General features: G+C 36.7%; 1 protein-coding gene across 4 annotated transcripts in view; it reads left to right on the top strand.

The window, feature by feature from the left end:
- Window positions 1-23,090, top strand: part of ESYT2 (extended synaptotagmin 2) — an 80,728-nt gene that overhangs the window by 45,764 nt on the left and 11,874 nt on the right. Inside the window, exons 7-15 of one of the 4 annotated variants that reach the window (XM_038123697.1) lie at window positions 5,152-5,207; window positions 9,921-10,041; window positions 10,670-10,846; window positions 11,285-11,367; window positions 12,604-12,652; window positions 13,277-13,366; window positions 13,895-13,990; window positions 16,789-16,890; window positions 21,375-21,437. In XM_038123697.1, the coding sequence (XP_037979625.1) occupies window positions 5,152-5,207; window positions 9,921-10,041; window positions 10,670-10,846; window positions 11,285-11,367; window positions 12,604-12,652; window positions 13,277-13,366; window positions 13,895-13,990; window positions 16,789-16,890; window positions 21,375-21,437 (837 nt within the window). The remainder of the gene's footprint in view (window positions 1-5,151; window positions 5,208-9,920; window positions 10,042-10,669; window positions 10,847-11,284; window positions 11,368-12,603; window positions 12,653-13,276; window positions 13,367-13,894; window positions 13,991-16,788; window positions 16,891-21,374; window positions 21,438-23,090) is intronic. The other 3 variants (XM_038123707.1, XM_038123716.1, XM_038123727.1) reach the window with 3 other exon arrangements.

Below are 23,090 nucleotides of genomic sequence, written 5' to 3'. Positions count from 1 at the left end.
TGCTGTCAGTGTTATTTCTATACTTTTGCAGGTATAAGGATTTTTTTTTCTGAGTTGCCTTTTGGAATACACTTCCTAAATTGCAGTGTATCTATTACAGGTCTGATTATGTTTGGAAACCAAGAGCAGACTGAAAAAAAACTTCATTGAAAGGAAAGGTGGGGTGAAGACAGAGGAGGATAGAACACTAAAAAAAAAACAAAACAAAACAACAAAAACATAAGAGGAGAAAACAAAAAAGCATTTCTCCCTAATACCTGCAGACTAAGATTAGAGTGTGTGTTATTGCTGGGTGTGTCTGAAGAACTGGAAAGGAAGCTCCGTGGTGGGAAATGCAACAAACTTTATCTGCAAGTGGAGCTTACCTTGAAAACCCAAACAGTGAAAGCTTGATTATGGCAGGAGTTTGAAGGCTCATATTCCTTCCAAAACAATTAATGGCTTAAGATTTATTTGCAAAGCTTTTTTAATAACCCTGTGGAGTTCTTAGCTGTAATAATATTTTTTTAATTTCTGAGCTTCAGCTTCAAATGGAAGAGGATTTGTCTTTAACGTTTCTGAAACCGGCATTGTCTTTATTCCTGTACATTAGGTGGATGAAGAGAATTTCTGATATTGTATGTGTTTCTTGTCTAAATGACCACTCTTAGTGGCAGGCATCTCGGGTTTTTTGTGTAATTGTTTTTCCATGTTTCATGCTGTAAGCACTGAGGATGGAATGAATGGGTAGGCTTGTTTTTTAGCAGAGGTGTGTAATAATCAAAATATTGACAGTGAGGTCGTACCATAGGCCCTGTTGTGTTTCATAGGCTGTGTTGCAACCTTTTGAAATGCTTTTTAGTCACATCAATGCAGAGTGTCACTTCTCAGTGGCATCTCTCTGGTTGTTCTTGGCTTTCTTTTGGGCTGTGGCAGTTAATACTGAAACCACTGTGATAAATGTTTCAGTCCAGTGCAGGAGATGTTTCTCAATGTTGTATTTCAACATGCATTGTGTTGCTCAATGCATTTATTCAGTGAAGTCTGTTTAGGAGACAGCACAGGACTTACTGTGTTAATTGTTGTATGCAGTACACTGAACAAAATACGAAAACAAAAGGAAATGCAAATCTTTTCTCATTTGCTGTTTAATCTGAAAAGATTGTTATGTAAAACTTAAATACAGGATGCAGGTGTGAGCACCTCAGGATAGGGACCACTTTGGGAAGGTATTTATGGTGTCCATTTGCTTCTATTTTGCCTATGGATAAAGAAAAAAAAATCAATCATATAACAAACTGAGTTCTTTGTCCTAAAACAGTATAAAATCACTTCTTCTAGAAGCTTGGTAGACTGCATAGCTGTTTAAAGTGTCTCATAATGTACAGTCAAAACTTGTGCTTAGAACAAGAGAATTAGTCTGAATACTCAATTTGTGGTTAGTCTTATCAGCTACTACCAAGCTACTTGTTTGCTATATTACTTAAACATCTGTGTGCATGATTGAGGAAGTAGTATAAAACTGAAATTATTCACAGTAAGTTGGAATTTTCATCTTAGTTCAATTATTTGTTTCTCAACTTTTTTTTTTTTTCCCAGATTTAAGATAAGGAGGAGATCTGAGAACATATACTAATAATTTGCACAAATTATTTTCAAAGAGGAATGTACTTGAAATTATCTTAGTTTTCCTAAATGAAAATGTTTCATAAATGAAAATGTCCAAAATGAAAATGTTCTGTGTTCTAGCTCATAGTTTGTTTTTGTAGAACTGTACAACTAAGCTTATATACCAATGTAAAAGAACCCATTTTGCAACAAATTCTTTTCAACAAGGGGATTTTTACATTTGAAATTAAAAACCTCATAGCTTTAAATTCATAACCATGTAGAAAAAAATTACAGCACCTCAAAAAGAAAGAAAATAATAAAAAGGTATACAGTATGGGTTGTACTAAGAAATTATTCTCTTCTGAAAGGTATTACTTCCATTTAGCCTTGCTAGTATTCCATAAATAGATGAGCATTAACCTTTTCTCACTAAAATTCTGCTAGTACTCTGATAGAAAGTGGGCAAAACTAGTTGTAAATGAGGCACTTTAAAAAAGCCATGGAATACAAAGTGGTCCTTCTTCACCTGAAGAAGGAATCAGTCAAGAAAGTCAGCAATCTCTGTAGAACTACTGAAGAATTTTTTCACTTTAGATTCCCACAGTCTGGTTTCATCCATAACAAATGTATATGATCAGGCAGATGGCTTAGTCTGAGTTTAGTTTCCCTCACATAGCATGACTCTCTGTAGAGAGGGGATGTTTGAAACAGAATCTCTCACTTTCTGGAGAAACTACTAGTGGAGTTATTCCATGATGGAGGAAAGATGGAAATTTTCTGCCCCAAGGAAGATGACTCCTACTCCACCTGCAGATTTGCAGCTGTGGAACAGATTTGGGGCTAGTGTAGCAGAGGAGGGCCTGGGAGCATCCAAGCCAGCAGAGCATTAACCGTACGGAAGCATCAGGAGAAAGGGGAAAGTGGTCATTTCTGAGAGACTCATCCTGGCCTCATGTGCCATCCTGACCTGTTTTCTCTTGAGGATTGTGCTTGCCTGGAGCCCAGGTTCAGCATGTTGTCAACTGTTACAGCTTGTATGGCCCTCAGACCATTACCCACTGCTGCTCTTCTTCCATGTTGGGATCAAAACCACTTCCAGGGGAGATCTGGAAATCGTGAAATGTGACTGCAGCATGGCTCTGGAGGCAGTTCAAGGGCACAGGGGCTCCCTCCTGCTGGTAAGGTTGAGGAGACAAGAAAGTGATTGGGAGTAGTCAGGAGGGAGTCATGAACAGGAAATCATGGAAACCAAGCCAATAACCCTCTGATCAGAAGGCTGGCTGGGTGGATGACGGAAGAACAATGGATACAGCTTGCTTTAATTTCAGTAAAGCTTTTGACACAGCCTTCTGCAACATCCTCATAGGTAAACTGCTAAGTACAGAGTAGATAAATGGGCAGCTTGGTTGAAAAGTGGCTAAACTCTTCAGGCTCAGTGAGTTGTGGTCAGCAACATGAAGTTTAGCTGGAGGAACATCAGTAGTGATTTACCCTGAGGTGAAAACTGGGGCCAGCACAAATTCATGGCTGTCCTGGATGCTGGGTGCACTTGCTGAGTGTGCTCTCAGCAAGTTTACTTGCTTAAAACTGGAAGGAGTGCTTGATACACCTGATAGTTGTGCTGCTGTTTAGAGGGACCTTGACAAGCTGGAGAAATGTGCCAACAGGAATCTCATGAAGTTCAACAAATGGAAATGTAAAGTCTCGTGCCTAGAGAGGAATAACCCGGTCTCCCAGGACAGGCTAGGGGCTGACTGTCTGGAAAGCAGCTTTGCTGAAGAAGAAATTAACTGTTCACTTTGACAGAAGGGGGAAGAGAAGTCAGAAATGTGCACTTATGGCAAAGAAGGCCAACAGCATCCTGGGCTGCAGTAGGAGAAGCGTTGCCAGCTGGTTGAGGGAGATTTTTCCATTCTCCACAGCACTGGTGAGATTTTTCCATTCTCCACATGTGGAGTGCAGTGTGGGGTTCCCCAGTACAACAAAGACAGGGACATGCTGGAATAAGTCCAGTGAAGGGCCACAAAAATAATGAAGGTATTGGGCATCTCTCATGACATCATGCTCCAGTCCCTTAATCATCTTTATGATGCCCAGGATAGCCTGAGCCCTGTTTGTGGCAAGGGCATGGTGCTCATGTAGATCCTTGCAGTAGGTCCCATGATTTGTGTTGCCTTTTGTTCTGCAATATCTGGTTATTACATCTTACTTTTTTCCTTGAAAGGATAATGATTTTCTTTTAATTGCTTAATTGTTTGTTACAGGTAGGCCTGGTACTATTGTTCATGGGTAACATTGTTGAAATATTTGCCATCATTACGAAAGTATATTAAATAATATACAGTGTTCCTTATATGAGTTAATCTGTTATGTGTTGTCTTTATTGGAAGTATTCACAAAGGAAATCATTAATTAAACTATTAATAGATTCTTTGTAAAAGAATGGTATGTGCTTTTTTTAAAAAAAGTGAAGGAAGGGTTTTGATTGTCGTCTGTTTGTGAAAATATATAACGTTTGTTTTTGCAGAGGTTTGTTGTTTTGTTTTGGCATTTAGCTGAACTGCCACAATTAGTTTCTTAACTGAGGAATATCAAAATCCTTTTCTCATGCAGTTAGGTTAGGTGAGTCGGATTTGGTGGTAACTGGGTGGGTTTGGATTTATGTGTTGCTTAAATACTCTGGTAACTTCTGTGAAGTTAATTGAAATCATTCAATGAAGAGAGAACTAAGGGAATTCAGGTATGTTGGTTTTTTTATCTAGAATTAAAATATTACAGGATCAAAAAGGATGTTTTAAATTACTTTTTAAGGCTAGCAATCTTGAAACAGAATAGGTACCTTTATACGGCATAATATTCTGCAAAGATTTTCAGTGAAGAAAGTATGCATGACCTAGCAATGAGTTATCCCTTTTAATTATTTCTGAGGATTTTTCTGTCTTTGATACTTAATCCTGTTGATACCTTTCTTCTTTATCAGTGATGGAATGAACTTGTGCCTTGAAAACAGCTCTTATGTTTGAAAGCTGTTATCACATCTTCCTGCCACCTTCTTAACCCCAATTCTTCCTTCTTTCTGTTGACTATGTCTTCTAGATCTCTTTTTTTTTTCCTTGTCTCACATGGGATTCTTTCAATTTATTATAATTTGCAAATTCTTGTTAATAACTGTTCATCTATAACGGGTCTTAGGTGACTCCAGAACTATTTCTCCAGAAAATAGGACCACATTTCATTATTCTTTATGGGTTGAACAGAGTAGATCCTGTGTATTTGTGTACATCGGGGGGTGTGTATTTATATGAATACTGGAAGAGGGGATAAGAGAATGGTGAAACTTTTTATAACTTTTAAAAAATGTGTCTAAAAATTCTTAAGATGGAAGAGGGTTGTTTTGTTTGTTTGTTTAAGAAAATCCTGGAAACTGGTTAATTCTCCACTGATCAGAATCTTTAACAATTGTGTTTATTTCTTCAGTGTTACAAATTCTAAGCTGCTTTTCTTTTTTTTTTTTCCTGTCATTTTTTTCCTCCCCCTCCCTCTTACCTCTGCAATTGACAGCTTTTGGAAATTAACTGGACTGGACTGACCAATCTTCTGGATGTTCCAGGACTGAAGTGAGTATTCCTAAAGCAGTGTTTAATATCTGCACCCCAGCAGAGCCCAGAAAATCTCAAGACCATGAGTTGACTAGTTTCTAGGTTAGATGACTTTGAGCAGTTCTCTATCAATGTGGAATTATATGAAATTGCTCAATTTGCAGAAGGTAGTGATTTCACCACAAGTCAAAGTATGCCAAAAGTATATCTAGTAGGTCTTGTTAAAAAGACTTTGAAAATATAATTTGTAATGTACTTCTTCTAGTGTTCTCAGCTTTTCCAGAGTTCTAGAATCTTGTGAATTTCCTATCTGCCATGTCCTATGAGAGCAGAAAGACACAGAGCCTTCCTTTCATGCCAGTGGGTTCATGACATGTTGGTTCTTGGCTTTGTATGCCAATCCATCTCTGTTTGCTTGTGTAAAGGTACTTAGAAATACCTTAAGACTATTCAAACTAAATAAAGTTTCTAATATCTTCAAGTGTTTACTTTTAAAGCTTTCAGTTTATTATGTGAAGATCAAGTGGAGTACCAAAATATTGACTCTATGTAGCTATTAAATGGCATAGCTTATTCGGAGCTTTTCCTAATACCACATGATAAAATCCCAAATTAAAAAGCATCAACAGAGGTGCAAATCAGGCTGCTTTCAATCATTATAAACCTGATAAAGTTAAATCCATTAATATATTAATATTTATCAGGTTTTAATAGTTACCCAAGGGCTTTTTAATATGGAGACAATGGCAAAGGAGATAATGGTGGATCTGATACACACTAGGATTTTGTGACTACCCCTTTTATTAGATCCCATACTCTCAAGAGCTGGCTGACTACAGAATTATTTTTTATTGTTTTGAAAACAGGAGTTTGAATTTAGTTATTAAATTAATCCCTTAATAATCAATTGTATGACTGAAGTGGATTTTGCTTTCCTTAGACACGTGAAGCCATTGCGTGGAATCCCAGCTGAATAGTTTGAAATTAGAACTTGCATTAAGTAGGTTAATGGCTCCAAGAATTGCTCATGTTTGAAGCCTGCTTAAGACTATCTCTGAGGAAAGAAGTTTTCTTGATGAGTGAGAGAAAATGGCTTCCAAAATTCAGCTTCTGAGTAATAATTCCCCTTTTTGATATAACATGACTAAATTTACATTTAGTACTTAACTTTACTAGGCTCCTGAGACTCGCATCCTGCAACATATTTGCCTGAGTGCAAACACAAAACCTCAGATGTAAACAAAGTCTCACTAAATATCTCAAGTTTATGGTTTCCAGAGCAACCAAACTTGGCCACATATGCACAAACCAGTGCCATCTAGACGTGGTATAGTTTCTATAGTAACTGTAACTGGGGTGACTCATGCTCTGCCTTGCCAAGAGGTTTCTTTAGTGCTGTATTTGTTTTTCTTATCTGTATAGATAAGTTGTGTATTTCGGTCTGACAATTTGACATACTGTAGTTGTTATAAACAATGATGAACAAGAGATTGCTGCCACCACAGGTACCTTTATAGCCCTATGGCTGTTGGCTGCACTCTGCTTATTTGTACTCTGTTTGCAAATGTCTTCTGCTAATTGAATTTCACCATTAGCTGCTGGAAGCCTCCCTGTCAGCTGTTAACAATGTTTTCATTGCTTTTCCTATATGACTCCACAAGGAGAAGGACACACAAGTAATTCATATTCCATCATTAGTATAGCTTGTGGAGAAGTGGAATTAAAATCTCTGTGTGAGGAGGAGCCAGGCTGTCAGAATACTCAGGTGCTTTCAGGAGGGGATGTGGAGGATGGGAAGATGTTGGGGTTGCTTGAGATACTGTAGAAACACTCATTGCAGTCAGAAATTTGCTGTCTCTGCAATATGAATAAAGATAGCACAGGAAAAAACCACAGCTGATAAAAATTAAGTAGAAAGCAATACAAAAGAGCAGGCAACTAACAGTTATTTTTCTGCAATGAAATTGAGCTTTTGAAGACAGTCTAATAACTATACGAAACATTGCACACTTCTTTCCTTTTTTGGAACTGAAAAAATATTTGTACACAGAATCATTAACTAAAGTTTTATGATCTTAGGAAGCTGTTCTTTAATGATACATCAACATAAGGGTTTCTATTAGTGCATCTTTCTCTGTTGCTTCCAGTGTTTTGTCTCTGTTTTCCATAGATCAGACCACTTACTTTAGATAACAAAAAATGCAAAAGATTGTCATTTTTGCCTTGTATTAATGAGGAATGCTTTGCATCTAGGTGCACCCCAGGTGGCTAATACTAGATGAGATTTAAACAGCTTGAAAGCATCGTGGTTTTTTAGAATTAATTTAATTCATTAGTTGCATACAATCTTCACTCTTCTTTTTCAGCTCCATATTTAAATTCAGGTTTTCTGGTACCTTCTAGGAGTCCAGTTTCTCTGTGTAAAACTTGGTGAAACTTTGTTAATGCTGCCTCATTTTTCTCAAGTGTTTTTTGTGAAATTCAAGTAGTAATGTGGGATAAAATTATGAGACTGACCTCTGGAACCTGATTTGGGGTTTGGTTCTGGCATAAAGGTGTGTGAGTCCTTCCAGCGCTTGGGCTGTGTTTCTTTCTTTTATTTAAGGAGATTTGCTGTGGCTCTATTTGAACATTAGTCAGTCTCTGGACCTTATGCTAGTCCAGAGCAGGTTTATTTATGCCTGTGATCACATAAAGTTGGTGATCTTAAGGAAGCACTAGAGAAGAGCAGGGCAAGCTGTGGTACCATTGCTTTCCTTGCACAGCTCCTTTGCTTTCTGTCAGTTGGTTTTCTCCATTAGTCATCTGTTCTTAAGGGACTGAGCATAAAGGCAGAGCTCTTTCTCTTCTTGCCAAGTAGGGACACTAACAAAAGCAGGAACAAAAAAACTTACCTGGTCTCTATGCTAAAGTTTTGTCATTAGACTTGAATTTTGAAAAGTGTGATTGTTGCTTGTGTAGTTACCATCACTTCAGCTTGGATTTGGTTTTTCTTTTCCTTTTAATGTTAAGACTGGTTGAGATGTTTATCTTCAACTTTTTGTCACCTCTTGACAAAATAATGAATTCTATTTTCTTGACTCATTTCAGAGAGCATAAATTGAAAGCGAGATGTTTGGCAAAATGAAACTTTAAAGTTTGAAAAGCAGTATGTTAAAATGATAGCTAAGTGAAGCTACTCTTCAGATAACATGTAATATTTGTCTTAAGATTTACTGAAACTGAATTTCTAGGGTTCTCATAGAATGACAACCTCTGTAAATGTGATTGGATAAGCTCTGCATGAAAGGGAGGGGAAGAAAGACTCTTTAGGGGGCGTGTGAATTAACTCAGAAGTTGAGAGGAAACTTTTTTCCTCTGAGCAGTATCTTAACATTATCCACTGTTTCTTCTTTCTAACCAGAAGCCTGCACAGACCTGTCCATTGATTTTGATGCAGCCTTGAGCTCCTTCTGTTCCTGTTTTTCTGAGTACCATTACAAAGTCAGCCAGGTTCCATCGTGTATTGTAGTTATCTGGATTCACAGTGGAAGTGGGCAACCAAGGCTGCTCAGGTTGCAAATCTCTTGGCATGAAAATCAGTGTGCATTTCTAATGGGCCAGATTGTATTTAATGGGTTTGTTCTGTTGCCCATCTCTAGCATAATGTTAATTGCTCACCACTGCATTTTCTTTCCAAATGAAACTGTAACACATATCATGTTTCACTGCAGCTCTTTTGTGTTTTTATATGCTAGATCCCGAGTCAGAGCTATTCCCAGCTTCAGATTCAGTCTTAGAAAACTTCCCAAGGTGCTCACACACAAGTGCTTCATCCTAAAAATGTTCAAAGTAATCAAACATAATCTGCATAAGACTGGAAAAAGGGAATCGTGGACTGTATTTAGGAGGAGAAAGTACAGCTCCAGCAGCTTCAGTGAGAATGTCCCTACCTGCAGTTCAGAGTACCTCAAGTATTGTTGTAATGACTTCTCTGAGCCTTTGTACATCCTCCTGGGATGTCCTGGGTGCTTGTGTTCTGTGTTCTGCCTTCTGCCTGTGTAGGCAATTTGTGCAGCCAGTGCTGTTGGTCTGACAGCGATTTGTTGTCAGTTCAGACCTGAGCTGGGTGACCTTGTAGCTTAGGAAATTGTTCTCTTCTCTGTGTTTGTGGAGGGGTGTGGCGTTGGGTTTTATGTGATTCATTACCAGTGTGGTTGCACTGCCACTCCCTTTCCACTGAACAAAACCAGTTTTGCTTCCCTAGGCTACGTTTTACTCAGCCATGAGCTTGTGTTGTGTGTCTGTGGTTTAAGTGATGGTCCTCCCAGCTCAAGAGGACAAGTGGTTTCATAACAATACAGGAAGGGGTAGCCAGACTTGCAAGGACAGATAAATCATTATTGAACTACAAAAGTAATTAAACAGTTACCATCTGTTTGGTTGTATGCATTAGAGGCGAGAGCACTTATGCAATAGCCTTTTAGCCAGGCTGCTTTTAAAAGGCAAGGGTGAGGGGGAAATTTGGCTGTGGCAGGGAAATGGGAACTTTATATTCATCCCTGCGGTTTCTGCTGTTCCGTGTCAGCTGCTTCCACCTGGTGGCCGTTTGGGCAAGAATCTTTTATTTTAAGTTCACAGACCAGATGGGTCTTCTGCTCTCTCAGGAAGGCAAATATTTTCTTCATTTAGGTTGTTAAGCAGCAAAAGTAATATTTTTTTCAAGTAACTGAGGATTCTTTTCTCCAACAGTGGCTTATCAGATACAATCATATTGGATATCATATCCAACTACTTGGTCCTTCCAAATAGAATTACAGTCCCCCTGGTCAGTGAAGTGCAGATTGCTCAGCTGAGGTTTCCTATACCAAAGGTAAGCAGGTTTCTGTTAACAGCAATAATTGGGCATTTAGTTTCTTCTGTAGCAACTGTTCAAAGCAGTCTGGAGGAATTTTGAAATACAGTTACAAGTACAACACTGGTACAAGTTGCTGTGAATTCAATCACTGATAATAACTGATTTAATTTATAAGCAATTTCTGTAAAGTTAATGTTTCAAAAGAACACCAAGAAAGATTTATTTATTTATTAATTTTTTATCTTAAACTTATTACTTTTACAATCACTAGATTGCTACAATCAGGTTTAACTGTATAGATAAAAAAAGGAGCATGTGTTTTATATTATCATGGAAAATTACTATTAATGTGCTTCATTAAACAGTTTTTGCTGTTTTTTACTACTCACTACCACAAACCTGATATTTCTTGATGTAACTGGCATGTTTCTGATGGCTGATGACAGTTCTTCTTTTCAGGAGTCTCTTGAGTGCTAGGTCTGTTGAGTGTGTGGATCATCACTGATATCTTCTATTTATAGTATGTCCAAAATAAGTTTCATGTTAAGGAAATGGCAGTGGAAATTCTAAAACATCTTTGTGTAAATTGTGATGACATGGAAGCTTTCAGATTACTATACAAACACATCTTTTCCTTTTTCAGGGTGTTCTAAGGATACACTTTATTGAAGCTCAGGATCTAGAGGGGAAAGATACTTACCTAAAAGGGATTGTTAAAGGAAAGTCAGATCCTTATGGAATCATCCGTGTGGGTAACCAAATTTTCCAAAGCAAGGTCATCAAAGAAAATCTCAATCCAAAATGGAATGAAGTTTATGAGGTATAACCATTAAAAAATACCTTGTTGTATGTTCTTCTTTATGGAAGAAACAAAAGAAGAAATATCCTCTTTCTTTTGTTAAAGAGGTTATTTTGGGGGTGTTCTTAAGGAGCTTCTTGATGTCTCCCTCTAGAAGCCCAAAGTTCTGTAACAAAACAGAAATTCTCCCTTTATTTTATATATACATTTTTGTTTTTCTCGAGACTGAGTATCAGTAATTCTGAAAAAGTAGTTTGGGCTTTTAGAGCCAACATTGACAAATTTTATCTGAAAAGCTCTTAGAATTGCTCTGTTCATTAAATTGCAGGGTTTTTTAAGCATTTGCTTACTAATGCATTTGATTGTACAAAGGTACTGCAGCTCAGTGTTTTACTGTTATTACGCCATTTAACCAAGCTGGTCAGTTTTACTGATAATGCCCTCTCAATGAACTTCCAGGCCTTGGTGTATGAACATCCAGGACAGGAGCTAGAGATTGAGCTCTTTGATGAAGATCCAGATAAAGATGACTTCCTGGGAAGGTAAATGTTATGGAAAATGTTTGTAGGTATTGAAAGGAGATTAAATATTGTAATTTTTCTTCAGTTATTATTTTTTATTTTATTGCAGTTGGTCTGCTAATTGTATTTATAAATCAATTATCTTGGTAGTAAGTAATTCCCTAACTACTTCATGTGTGTAAAGACATTAATATGCAAATGTGCTTGGGTGTGTATATACACATCTATATGTTTACATCTTTCCTGAAAAAAACAGGTGGGTATTGTGGGTACCCAGAATTGTGCCCTAGCTTCTTTAATGTCTGTGAGCCAGCACTAAGTCTTAATTCTTTCTTCAGGCAAAGTTAATATGTTTTATAACTCTGTATCTTCTTCATCTTCATAGCTTCTAAATGACTGTCTCGAGTTTGTTTTTCTCTTAAGAGCTGATCTTAACTATTTGATTAAAGAAAAAAATTTGCTGTAATGCTTTTACAAACATGATTCACTCTTTGACTCCATAGGCCATAGGTGTTTACTCATAAACATTTCAGGGTTTTAGCCTGCTTCTTTCTCCAGTAATTTGTCACCTTTATTTCTTGCAGAGTTTTGGAGCTTCCCATTGTTGCTTCCCATACAGAGTAGAGCTCCCTTGCCTTTTCAGCTCCTTCTCTCTTAACAGGAGCAACAGTACCTACTTCCCATTGAAACTAAGTAGGCAGTACAAAAGCTTGTTTTTCTTTGCACTGCCCTGATCTTACACTGAAGTGGTGATGGGAGGAAGTGAAATAATGTGTACATCAGTACTAATAAAAAAAAAAAAAAAAAGCCAGACAAATGTTCTTGCACTGGCATGCAGATGTTTGCTCTGTTTAATTTTTAGCAGATTCATTCCCTGCTACATTTTTAGCTTGTGTGAACTCGAAGTCTCCCAGACACTGCCAAAGCATGAATTTGGTCATAGAAGCTATTTCCAGTGGGTAATTTGGACGTGCTCTCTGTTTTGAGAGTTGGGTCATATATATGTGAGTTACATTGTGCCAGTTGCCCTCGTGGTTACAAATGGGCTCTAGTGTAGGCATTTTTCTGAAATGCTGCACTCATCTTTGCTCAGCCTTTTCATTCCCTGCTCCTTCTTTTCTTAGGTGCTAAAAGAAGTATTCTGCTCTTTTGATCTCAGTGGTGGATACTCAGCAAGCACAGGATGGTGCTTGAGTTCTGTGCTAGATCTTTTGTTTCTTGGCTAAAATACTACTACTTTTTTCTCTCTTTTTCTAGTTTGATGATTGATTTAATTGAAGTTGAAAAGGAGCGTCTTCTAGACGAGGTAATCAAGTTCAATCATTTTTGGTTTAACAAGGCTCATATGTCGTACATGTTGTTGTTCCTGGATTATTTTTTCCTGGGCATAGTTCCTGTATGTGCAAGAATAACCTTAATGCTGTAGAAGTGGATGCCCTGATGATCAGTACAGTGGTTTAAGAGATATCTAAACTGGTGAAATCTGAAAAATAATGACATTCTTTGTTGGTCTTGGGGTTTTAAGGTTAGTCCTATGCAAATGCAAAAAATAGTAACTTAGATATTTGGTGAGAAGGTTTTTTTGTAGGAGAATAGTTAATTGCTGGGCAGACTAGTTTTTGTCCTATATTTAAGAGAGATTTTATAGGAACATTGTGCAGGGTTTGTTTTCCCAGAATATCCTTACAGAACTTTAAGAATTTTCTTAGCATTTTAAAGATGCTTTTTTTGTATAATGTAGGCTTGTCTGGGTGGTTTTATCATTCTGTGTTGTAATACTGGATGCAAAATATGACATTTTAATGGATCAGATCTTTTCAGGTTATGTGGACTTTAGCAGAATTTAGTGTTTCCTAGATGTCCTGAAGAACTAATTGCAAGCATGGATTTGTTTGCCAGATTATTTCATGTTACTTTGCTTAATTTTCAGTGGTTTACTTTGGATGAAGTGTCCAAAGGAAAGTTGCATTTAAAACTGGAATGGCTCACATTGATGCCAACTGCTGACAATCTAGACAAGGTATTAAAGGAACACACTACATTCCTTCTAACCTTAATTGTTTTGGGGTGATTGTGTTGTGACTTTTTTGTTTATTTGTTCAGTGTTTTACCAGTTCTCTAGCTGCTGTGAATTTGGAGAAACCTGCAGCTTTATTCCGAGCTATCAGTCTTTAGAAATCTCAAGCCAGTCATAAGTGTCAATGGTTTAAATGAGATTTTTGAATGTTTTTGTGGTTCTTTTCTCTTAATGTTACTGTTTGAGAATATCTGCTGACATTTCATTAGTCTGGGAGATAAAGATGGATATTGCAATCTGTCCAATCTAAAAAAATAAGTAGAAAATGGGGTGCAAATTTCCATGCAAATGGTTCTGAAATGTCTGTATGAGTCTTGAAAACTTACTTTTTATGCTTCATGCTCTGAATTTGTGAATATTTGCTTTTTGGGAGATGGTTTTTTTTGTTTGGTTTTTTTGTTTTTTTCAGAAATGGGACAGAAATAGTAATACTTGGTTTCCAGGAAGGCTTACAGTGTGTTTTTGTTTCAGGTGCTAACAAGCATTAGAGCTGATAAAGACCAAGCTAATGATGGGCTTTCCTCTGCATTGCTTATTCTGTACTTGGACTCAGCAAGAAATCTGCCTGTAAGTTATGTTCTCATGGATACCCTTCTGTCACAGAGTCCCAGCATGTCTTGCTTGGTAGTGTGACACTGCTTTACTAACACACATTGTGCCATCTTCTCTTTAATTCCTCTCCTTTCAAGACGTGTAATATAAGGTCCACTTTTTTAGCAGCATAGTATTTAGCTATATATTTAATAAAACATTATTCTTTAATCAGTGTGGTTTTTCTTTAAAGAATGCTCCTTTCCTGGACTTGAAAGGCTGCATGTTTTTATTCCGTGATGTTTTCCATACATGGTATGGGATTAGCATGAGGAATTTTAAGGAACTAACTGGGAAACAACCCACTTCCACAAGTTCAGGTCAACTTGCCTGCTTTGGCTTAGGGTGTTGCTGGAGATTGGAAGGTACTGAAGTCCTCACCATGAAATCAATACTGTGCAGTTGATGTCACAGTGCCAGAATACTTGTATGAGATTTCTATCAGATTTTTTTTTTTGCAGGGTGGTTTATTTGCTTGTGTAAAACATAGAAATAAATCATGTTCTCACTCTCTATGGATTTATACTATGGGACTGTGAAATAACTTGTTTAGGAGTTTATTTCAAGTTAGCAAAGTACTGTTCCTGGTTGTAATTGATAGCAGTAATAAAGTTAACCCTACCATAAAGAGATACATGAAACTTAACTGAGTTTTGCTGGTTTTCAGCATTGCTATTAGATGAAAGGTTCTGGAAATGATGACTAAAATATTAATCAGAGAATACAGTTTTCAAGCTTTGTATTTTTTGCATGCATTTTGCAGATTTGTCTGCTGAAATTCAGGTTAAAATTAAGTTAAATCATAGTGGTAACAAATTAAACCTTAGTAGTCCAAACAATTTACATGACTGACTAGTGATTTCATGTCTGTTCCAGGGAGTATAGAGCAAAGTTTGGAAGTAGTATTTCTAGGGTATTTTAGAAGCTGAAAAGACTCATTTGGAATAGATCCTTTTTAACCTCACTGTATATTGAATACAGGCAAAATCTGTAACTTAGCAGAAAAAAAAATCAGAACTACTACACTACAGAGTAAGCAGAAGCAGAGCAGAGTAGAATTACGGTGTGCTTAGCATCAGTTCAGAGTCCTGCAACAGATAGAAAAAGTCTGTCTGCCATCTGTTTTGTGTACTAGATTCACTTGAACCAATTTATGTATCTTCTTTTTCAACTACTGAATTTTACTGAAGCAGCTACAAATGTAATATGTTTGGTAACATACACTAAAGCCTCTTACTTAAAATAAGCGGCGTAAAGTTCTCTCCTACACCAGTTCCAGTCTTTTCCACATAGCTCTGATTCTCTGTTACATGCTCCAGCAAATACTGAGGCTTTGTCATAAATTAAATTTTTTGTTTTTAACAAACATTCCCTAACATTGTCTCCCTCCTTTGGAAAGATGAGGTTGCAGGTCTCAAGTTCTACCAGTTTTTGCAGACAGTATTTTAATTTCAGTGCATTTAATCAGTAGATCTCTAAACTCTATGGCACAGAAAGGGGGAGTTCTTTGCACAAAGCAGACCAGTTAGGAAATTTGGGAACAGCATCCTGAATTTCCTATCGCTGAATCTGATGTTCTCTCTTCAGTACAAGAATTGCCGGGGTGGATTGAGAATGATGATCATAGTGTGGGACCTGTTTAATCCTCTTACTTTTTTTCTTCCTCCACCAGCTCAGAAAAGCAGTTGCAAGAAATGACTCAATATTTAACTTCACGTCATTTTCTTTCCAGTGTTGTAAAGAATATAATAGAAAGTAATACAGAATACTTGAGAATTCCACGTACAAGTTTACTACAAAAGAATAATATGATATTGTGTTAAATCAAATTTTCCAAAACCAGAGACCAAAAGGCTTCACAGTTATGTCAGATGGGAGGAAATGCCACGGGAAGACTTTTTTTTGTATAAGAGAACTGAAAAGGTTCCTGTACATTCTAGAAAGACAACGCCATGGAGCTTCTACCTGAACTGCAGTTAATTGTAGTAAATAGAGCTTTTTTATGGCCATAGGATTCTAATATGGAGCAACATTTAAAAGACTAAACATGAAATTTGTTGGTTTCTCATGTTTGCTTAAGTTCAGTGGTAAGGGTTATGTAGAGAAATAGCAAATTAATCTCTTGAATTGCTTGTATTTATGGAGAAGAGAGAATTCAAAGAGAATGGTTAAAATTACACTGATCCTTATTAATAGTTTGAAGACTTTTGTGCACCACTTTAACATTACAGTGAATTGTTTTCTGTATGAATGATTACTTTTTATTACCTTAAAAATTGCCTTAAGTGAATGCTTATCACTGGTGCATTTTAGGTTGTGCCTTCAGCCTGGTTTTGTTCAAGTTACAGTGTTGAGTTACCACAACACAGGCCTTTCGTTTGCATCATAGTTGTGAGTTTCTGGCACACTGGGATGATTGATCTGGAAAAGAAATAGAAATGGTATAGAAGGCTGGTCTCTAAGTTAGTAAATATTAATTGAATCTGCTATATAAATCTGAACTACCAAGAGTGACCCTGGAAAGTAGGTTAATATATTTGAATAATTAATAAAAAAGTAAAATTCAAATATCATTCCACCTTGCTGTGCTACAGAAAGTCATTTAATGGATGAAACTATTTGTAATGATAAATATTTACTTTTTGTTACCTGCTGTTTTCTCTGGAATCCTTTGACTGTTTTCCTTAACTTTTCTGTGTAGTAAAGCTGCTTATGCATTCATTCTGCCACAATCCCATCACTCTGCTTTCTCCTTCCATTTCCATCTTCCTAAGAGTATCTACGAGGGAAACTTTGGGTGTGGATACTTAAAAGAGAGGAGAGCATCGGGACTAGTCTTTTGTGAAAACACTACCTCACTCTATAGAGCACTATTTGTGAGTTCTCTGGTATTGTTTGTATTGTACCTTTTCTCTGCCAGAGTGTGGATTAGTGCTACTAAAGCCACTCACTCTAGTGGAATGAGAGCATGCAATTTGTTTTCCTGCATGGTTTCAACAAGTGTGCATTGTTTTTGTGCTATTTTTATTGCATTTTAAAGGCTACTTAAATTTCATTGATCAGCATATCATTGGGTAAGTAATTAACCTTTTTTGATAAAACCCAAGATAAGTTTGTTTTAAAAACTTTTTACATTTAACTTAAATTGCTGATTCATTGAGAAATAAAATTAATACTATGCTAGCACACTGAGTGCTGGTTAATTTTTGGCTTTTATTACAAAGAAATTAAAATAATAAATATTACAACCAATAGTTTCTTCAAAAGGTGACACACTCAATGTTTGTAAGAACTTGCAACCTCTCCACACTGGTTCAAGTTGCTTTAAAAATGGGTGCAGTTCTTTGTGCTTCCCAGACTATAAATTCCCTTGTAAATTCTATCTCACTCCATGATGCTCCTTGTTTTGCAAATTCCCAAGCTCCTTTTCTTTTTTGGAAATTAGTCTGTAGTTGAGAGAATCCAGGCTAGGGTGAACTAACAAGTATTACTTTTTGCTTGAATTTAATGTTACAAAACTACTAAAAACTGATGAGCCTCTGAGTATCTTACACTTAAATCTGGAAGTACAACCTTGGTATCTTCAAAAAAACTGAGAATCTGTTAGGAATAAGTATTGTTTTGCCAGAGAGAGGTGGGTTTGTCTTTGGAGATTGTGCAGATAAATGTGTAACTGGCTGGCCACATCATAATCCTTGATTTTAAAACACCTTTCCAAAGCCCAGCAAAATCCTGTTAGTTTCTCTGAAGAGGTTAATTTTAAAGAGTCTAAAAAGTTATAACCATTCTATAATCTTGTTAAAAATAAATGAATGAGAAAGACAATTTATAACCTACAGTTCCATCATCTTGGTATTAAAATGTTAAGAAGTTGCTGTTTCTTTTAGTTACACCAATGCCAGATATATCTTTAAAATAATTATTACTAAAAAAAAAATCAAAATGCTGGATTAAGGATGTAGCCCTGATGGTTTTTGTGGATCTTAGGATCTTTGTGTTAAGACAGGTTGTCTGTATAGAGCATTTATTTAGAAATCAGACAAAACTTTGTAAATCCCTGAATTGATTTGTGAGGCAGAGTGGAACAGCAGCTGTTCAAAAAAAGCTGGGTCTGGATTCCCTTCTGCAGCACTGGAACTGCCTGGCTCTGCAGTGTCCTGGATGCTGATCTTGCTGCAAGAGGAGGAGGGGTGTGGCTGAAGGCCAGGGGACAGGAGAGGTGTGAAGTAGCCCAGGGATAAAAGCCAGCTCCAGCAGCCCCAGAACTGCACTTGTTCCCAGGGCATCCTTAAACATGGGCTGTTGCACAAACATTCACACTGCAAGCTCAGTCTCTAACGTGGAACATGAGTTACTGGAAAAGTGTTCAAAAGGGAGCTCACTTCCCATGGGGAGAGGAAAATTCTGAGTGATGTCTGTTCCTTTGTAGATAGTTTATTCACTGCTGCAAATCTGGGTTTGTGAGGCCAAGACATTTACCCATCTAAATCTGATTTAGCTGAAGTTTATGTATGAGAATTGTGTTAGTTTAATTTCCAAAAGTAACACAAGTTTTATGATAATCAATAGTTCATAACAGTTTTGGTGGCTGTGTAATTTATAAATTGTCCATATTGTAAATGAGCTCTTATAGGTAGTGACTGTCTTCTGGTTATCCAGTGAGGATGCACTCAGAGATACCCCAAGCAACACTTAGTGAGTCTAAAGAAGTAATGAGTTATTCTTCAAAGCGTATTGAATCAGAACTGGCTGAATAACAAACCACTTTGTTACTTGTATGATTTATGGGTTTGTTATTAGGATTTACTGCAAATGTCACTGGCTGTTAGAGAATTCCACTGTGTCATTATCAGTGTATTTCTTGGATAACCCATTCTCTTTTCCTGTTACTGCAGAGACACTCAGAACCATACCAAGACTATTCTTTCACCCAAAGCAAGACCTTCCCTTTTTATATTGAGTATCCCCTTTTCTCCTCTAAATCTCCTTCCTCCCAGCCTTTCAGCCACCATCTTCATGGACCTGCAGCTTCTTCCCTTGAAACCTGAGGCCTGGCTTAAACACATTTGCCCCAGCTGATGTCCCTCTTGGCCTATCCTTGCTATGATTCCAGAGGAATTGAGACATGCTCAATATCCAGGAGTCAGTGGTTGCCTGCCCTTATGTATGATCATATAGGTTTGGTTTTGACTTCTAAAATTCCTTGGAATAATAATATAGGAGGGGAAAGATTTGTATTGAATATGCAGGTGCAAATGGGAAGGGAAAAAAGTCCAGTAAGTTGAGTGGCAGTTTAAGATTCAAAATTATTTTGGCGAATTGTAAATGCCACCTGACAAAATCAAGTACTTCTCTGTAGAGGACGGTCATTGCATCATTATAAATGTAGGATGGAAAGAGAAAGAAAGAGATTTGAAGAGAGATCTTTCTACATAAAGAGATTTTTAGTCATGCTGTTTCATATTGTAATGAAAGAAAACCCTGTACTCTGTGTAGAAAAGAGGAATGCAGCTTGTGAGAAGCATGGCCTAATCCTTTTGTTCTCTTAGCCATTACCAAGGCCCTGATCTTGTCTGTAGCAAAATAAGGTCTGGAGCACAGCACTGATGAAGAGAGAGACAGTAACCATGGCTAGCAGAGAAAGGGACTTCAGCCCTAGGAAATAAATCATGGAACCACAGAAGGGTTTGGGTTGGAAGGGACCTTAAAGATCATCTCCTTCCAACCCCTCTGCCATGGGCAGGGACACCTTGCACCAGATCAGGTTCCTCAAAAGCCCCATTCAACCTGGCCTTGAACATTTCCAGGGATGGGGAATCCACAATTGCTGCAAACAAAGTGACACTTCTCTCTTTGTCAGAAAACAGGGAACAGTGCTTAAACTCCAGCAAAAAATGTACCTGTTGAGCATTTAAGAATTTCCTAATGAAAAACAGTTAAGCTTTAGTTTCACTGAGGAATAATTAGTTTCAACTAGGGATAGTGGGCAATCTCTATCTTTGAAGTTCTGTAAGTACAATACTAAGTTCCTAATGTATCAGATAAATAACTGTGGACAGTTCCTTGATTTTATTTTAAGAAATATAATGTTCAAGAAAAATACCCCAAAAAAAGTAGTCATACCTTATTCTGGTTCTCTCAAGTTTAAGAGTTGGACTTGATGTTCCTTGTGTGTAGATTGCTTCCAACTCAAAATATTCTGTGATTTTGTCCTGGATATTGTATGTTCATTCTGAAATAGAAATTTTCAAGCAGGATGCCAGGAATCTTTGGAATATTTTGGCCAAGTGGAATATATAATATCCCAAAAGAAACTGCAAAATAATATTTCTGTGTAAAGGTTAAATCTCTTCAAATTTTTAGTCACTTAGATTTTCATTTCAGAAAGGCATTTCTTTTGGCAAAGCATTAATACCAGTTCCTGTTCATAAACCAGAATATTTTAAAAGGCCACTGCAATTTTTTATTGCCACAATCTACAGCTTCTAAAAAAGAATTATTAATTGAAACAAAAATGTGTCTCTAGAAAAAGCTAGCTGTGAGTACACTAACTTGAGGTCTGTTTTATTTCCAAATCTTATTTTCTGAAATGTTTTCTTATGAATTGAATGCAAATTCTTCTAGACAATATTGTGTCACTTAAAGAACAGTATATTAATCTTAAAATAAAATTCTGAAATTTCCATATTTAATGGAAGCAGTCAGAGGTTTTGTCCTGCTTGGCCAGTTTAAATTACTATTTTTAGTGTATTTGCATGTCTTCATTCAACTGAGTAAAGCAGCAGACCTTCATTCTAGTTAGCATGCAGTGTTTGCATCACTTTTCTGAAAAGGCTTAAAAAACTTTGACTTTTATAATTATTTAAGTCCCTATCAATTAGATGTTGTAATTTCTCCCATAAAAGGACTCCTTTGCATAATTAGTTGACTTATCATCAGAGAAGATTCTGGGTTGTGAAAATATGCTCAAACAAGTTCTAAAAAGGATCATTCAGAAGGCATTTCATAGGGCATCAGGCAATAAATAAAAATATTTTGTGAATTATCTCTATTAGGGTAAAAAAAATGAGCAGAGAAATACAAGCAGATGGAAATTTGGTATATTAGTTTTAATGCAGAATAAAAATATCCAGAGGAGAAGAGGAAAAAAAAATTTGTCAGACTTTTTTTGTCGTTGTGGTGGTCCTTCATTGTTTTGTTTTGTTTGAAAGGTGTTGTGGTTTTTTGGGTTTTTTTAGGTTGGTTTTTTTTTTCCCTGCTTTGTCCTATGTTGTCATGTCATAATTAATTAACCTAGTGAAATTGCTTCATTGCATGTCTTATTAACCCTTCCTATGTTCATTCTCTCCTGACTTAAAAGAATAATCCATTAGAATTTAACCCTGATGGCTTGAAGAAGGCTGCTGTTCAGAAAGCCCTGAAGGTAACTGTAATATAGTTGTCCATTTAAGGTCACAAAAGTAATTGGAAATGCACGAATGCCTGCAACACTCTGCTTCCAACACTGGATGGGATTTCTATTGCCAGACACATACTTAGTGTAATTCTGTTTCACTTGAATTTGATTTCAAGAGGCCAGTGTCAGGATGTTAAAATACTGTGGTCTGTGGTAATTTGAACTCTAGATCAGATCAGTGGAGTACAGGCTGCTTGAGAAGACTGGGGAAAAGTGCTGGGAACTGATTTGTAGTAGTAACTAAAGAATGAAGCTGACATGAAAGCTAAGACATCGTCCACAAACTGAGTGATACCTTATCACTCAGCTCTGAATGACTGGTTTGGAATAATCTTGTTCCTGCTAGATGTTTTTCGTAGGTTTTCCATCTTTTATATGACTGCTAAAGAAATTTAGGCCAACTTTTTGGTAGGCAAACTTGGAAAGGGCTAATGTCCAGCTGGAGGAACTTGAACAAGGGACAGACTTTAATAGGCTGTCAACGAGTCTGTCAGTACCTGGTGTTAGAGGTGCATTACATGTGTGTGCACATTGCTACCTGCTTAATCTGAATTACAATTATTCCTATTTCCATATCAGCATAAGTGACAGGGTCTTTTTGTCAACTCCTGTAGTTTCTTCATTTTATGAAGAGAATTTCAGGCACCATTTTGTGGACAAAGAAAAAAAATGAAGATAATGTCACCTACTATTTTAAAACACCGTCAGTTGCAGTGTAATATGGGTTTCTTTCTGTCCTGTAAACCTTTGTATTCAGCTTTATTTGAGAGCTAAATATTTTTTTATTAGAAATCATAAAAAAAGGCAGCATTCATCCAAGAAAGGAGTGCTTTCTTAACAGCTTTATTTCTAAAGGAAGTATGGTTCTAAGCAGTATGTGACATGAAAGTTGAGAATTACTAGTGGAAGTATGATGTCCAGAATGTTCAGATCAGAAAATTTACCTTAATTACACACTTTCTTAATTTAAAATATAAAATATTTGAATCACTTGGTTGTAATTGTGACCTTACATGCATTAAGAAGATTTTAACTAACTTTCTGTTGATATACCTGATTTTTCTACAGGGTAGAACTCAAAGTAACCCTGTATCCTACATTTTCTAGGCTTTTTAAACTGCATTAACACCTGCTTGAGATGATTAACTTTCATGTCTAAATTTTCTTTCTGAATTGAATTTTTGTTAGATTAAATTGAAATTCATGAAAGAAACATATAGTTGGAATGTTCCTTTGCATATATAATTTGTTTCTAAACTGATGTTTGTTTTCACAGTCTGATGTAATGCTATACAGCTGGTGAGCAAGGCTCAGATATGGCAGATGGTTGATTCTCTAATAAAGATTATTTGGTAAACTGTAGAAATATCCCTCACATACATTATAGTGCACATTCTTTCTCTCCAAACTGAAAAGTAGGGAACATAAGTGTTGGATACCACATCCAATTTAACAGTTCTGCAGCACTGTATATGAAGTTCCTGAGTTTGTGCTTTCTTCATATCTTCCATCTGCATGCAATATTCATTTTGCAGTTTTAACTATGCTTCATTAGCTTTGGGGATTGTAATGCTCATTAAAAGATAAGAATTTGCATCTTACCAGTTTCATTTAAAGAAA

Source organism: Motacilla alba, chromosome 2 (assembly GCF_015832195.1).
Source record: "Motacilla alba alba isolate MOTALB_02 chromosome 2, Motacilla_alba_V1.0_pri, whole genome shotgun sequence".
In the NCBI taxonomy this organism is placed as follows: Eukaryota; Metazoa; Chordata; class Aves; order Passeriformes; family Motacillidae; genus Motacilla; species Motacilla alba.
The sequence above is the reverse complement of the archived record's forward strand: the minus strand, read 5'-3'. Positions and strand labels throughout refer to the sequence as shown.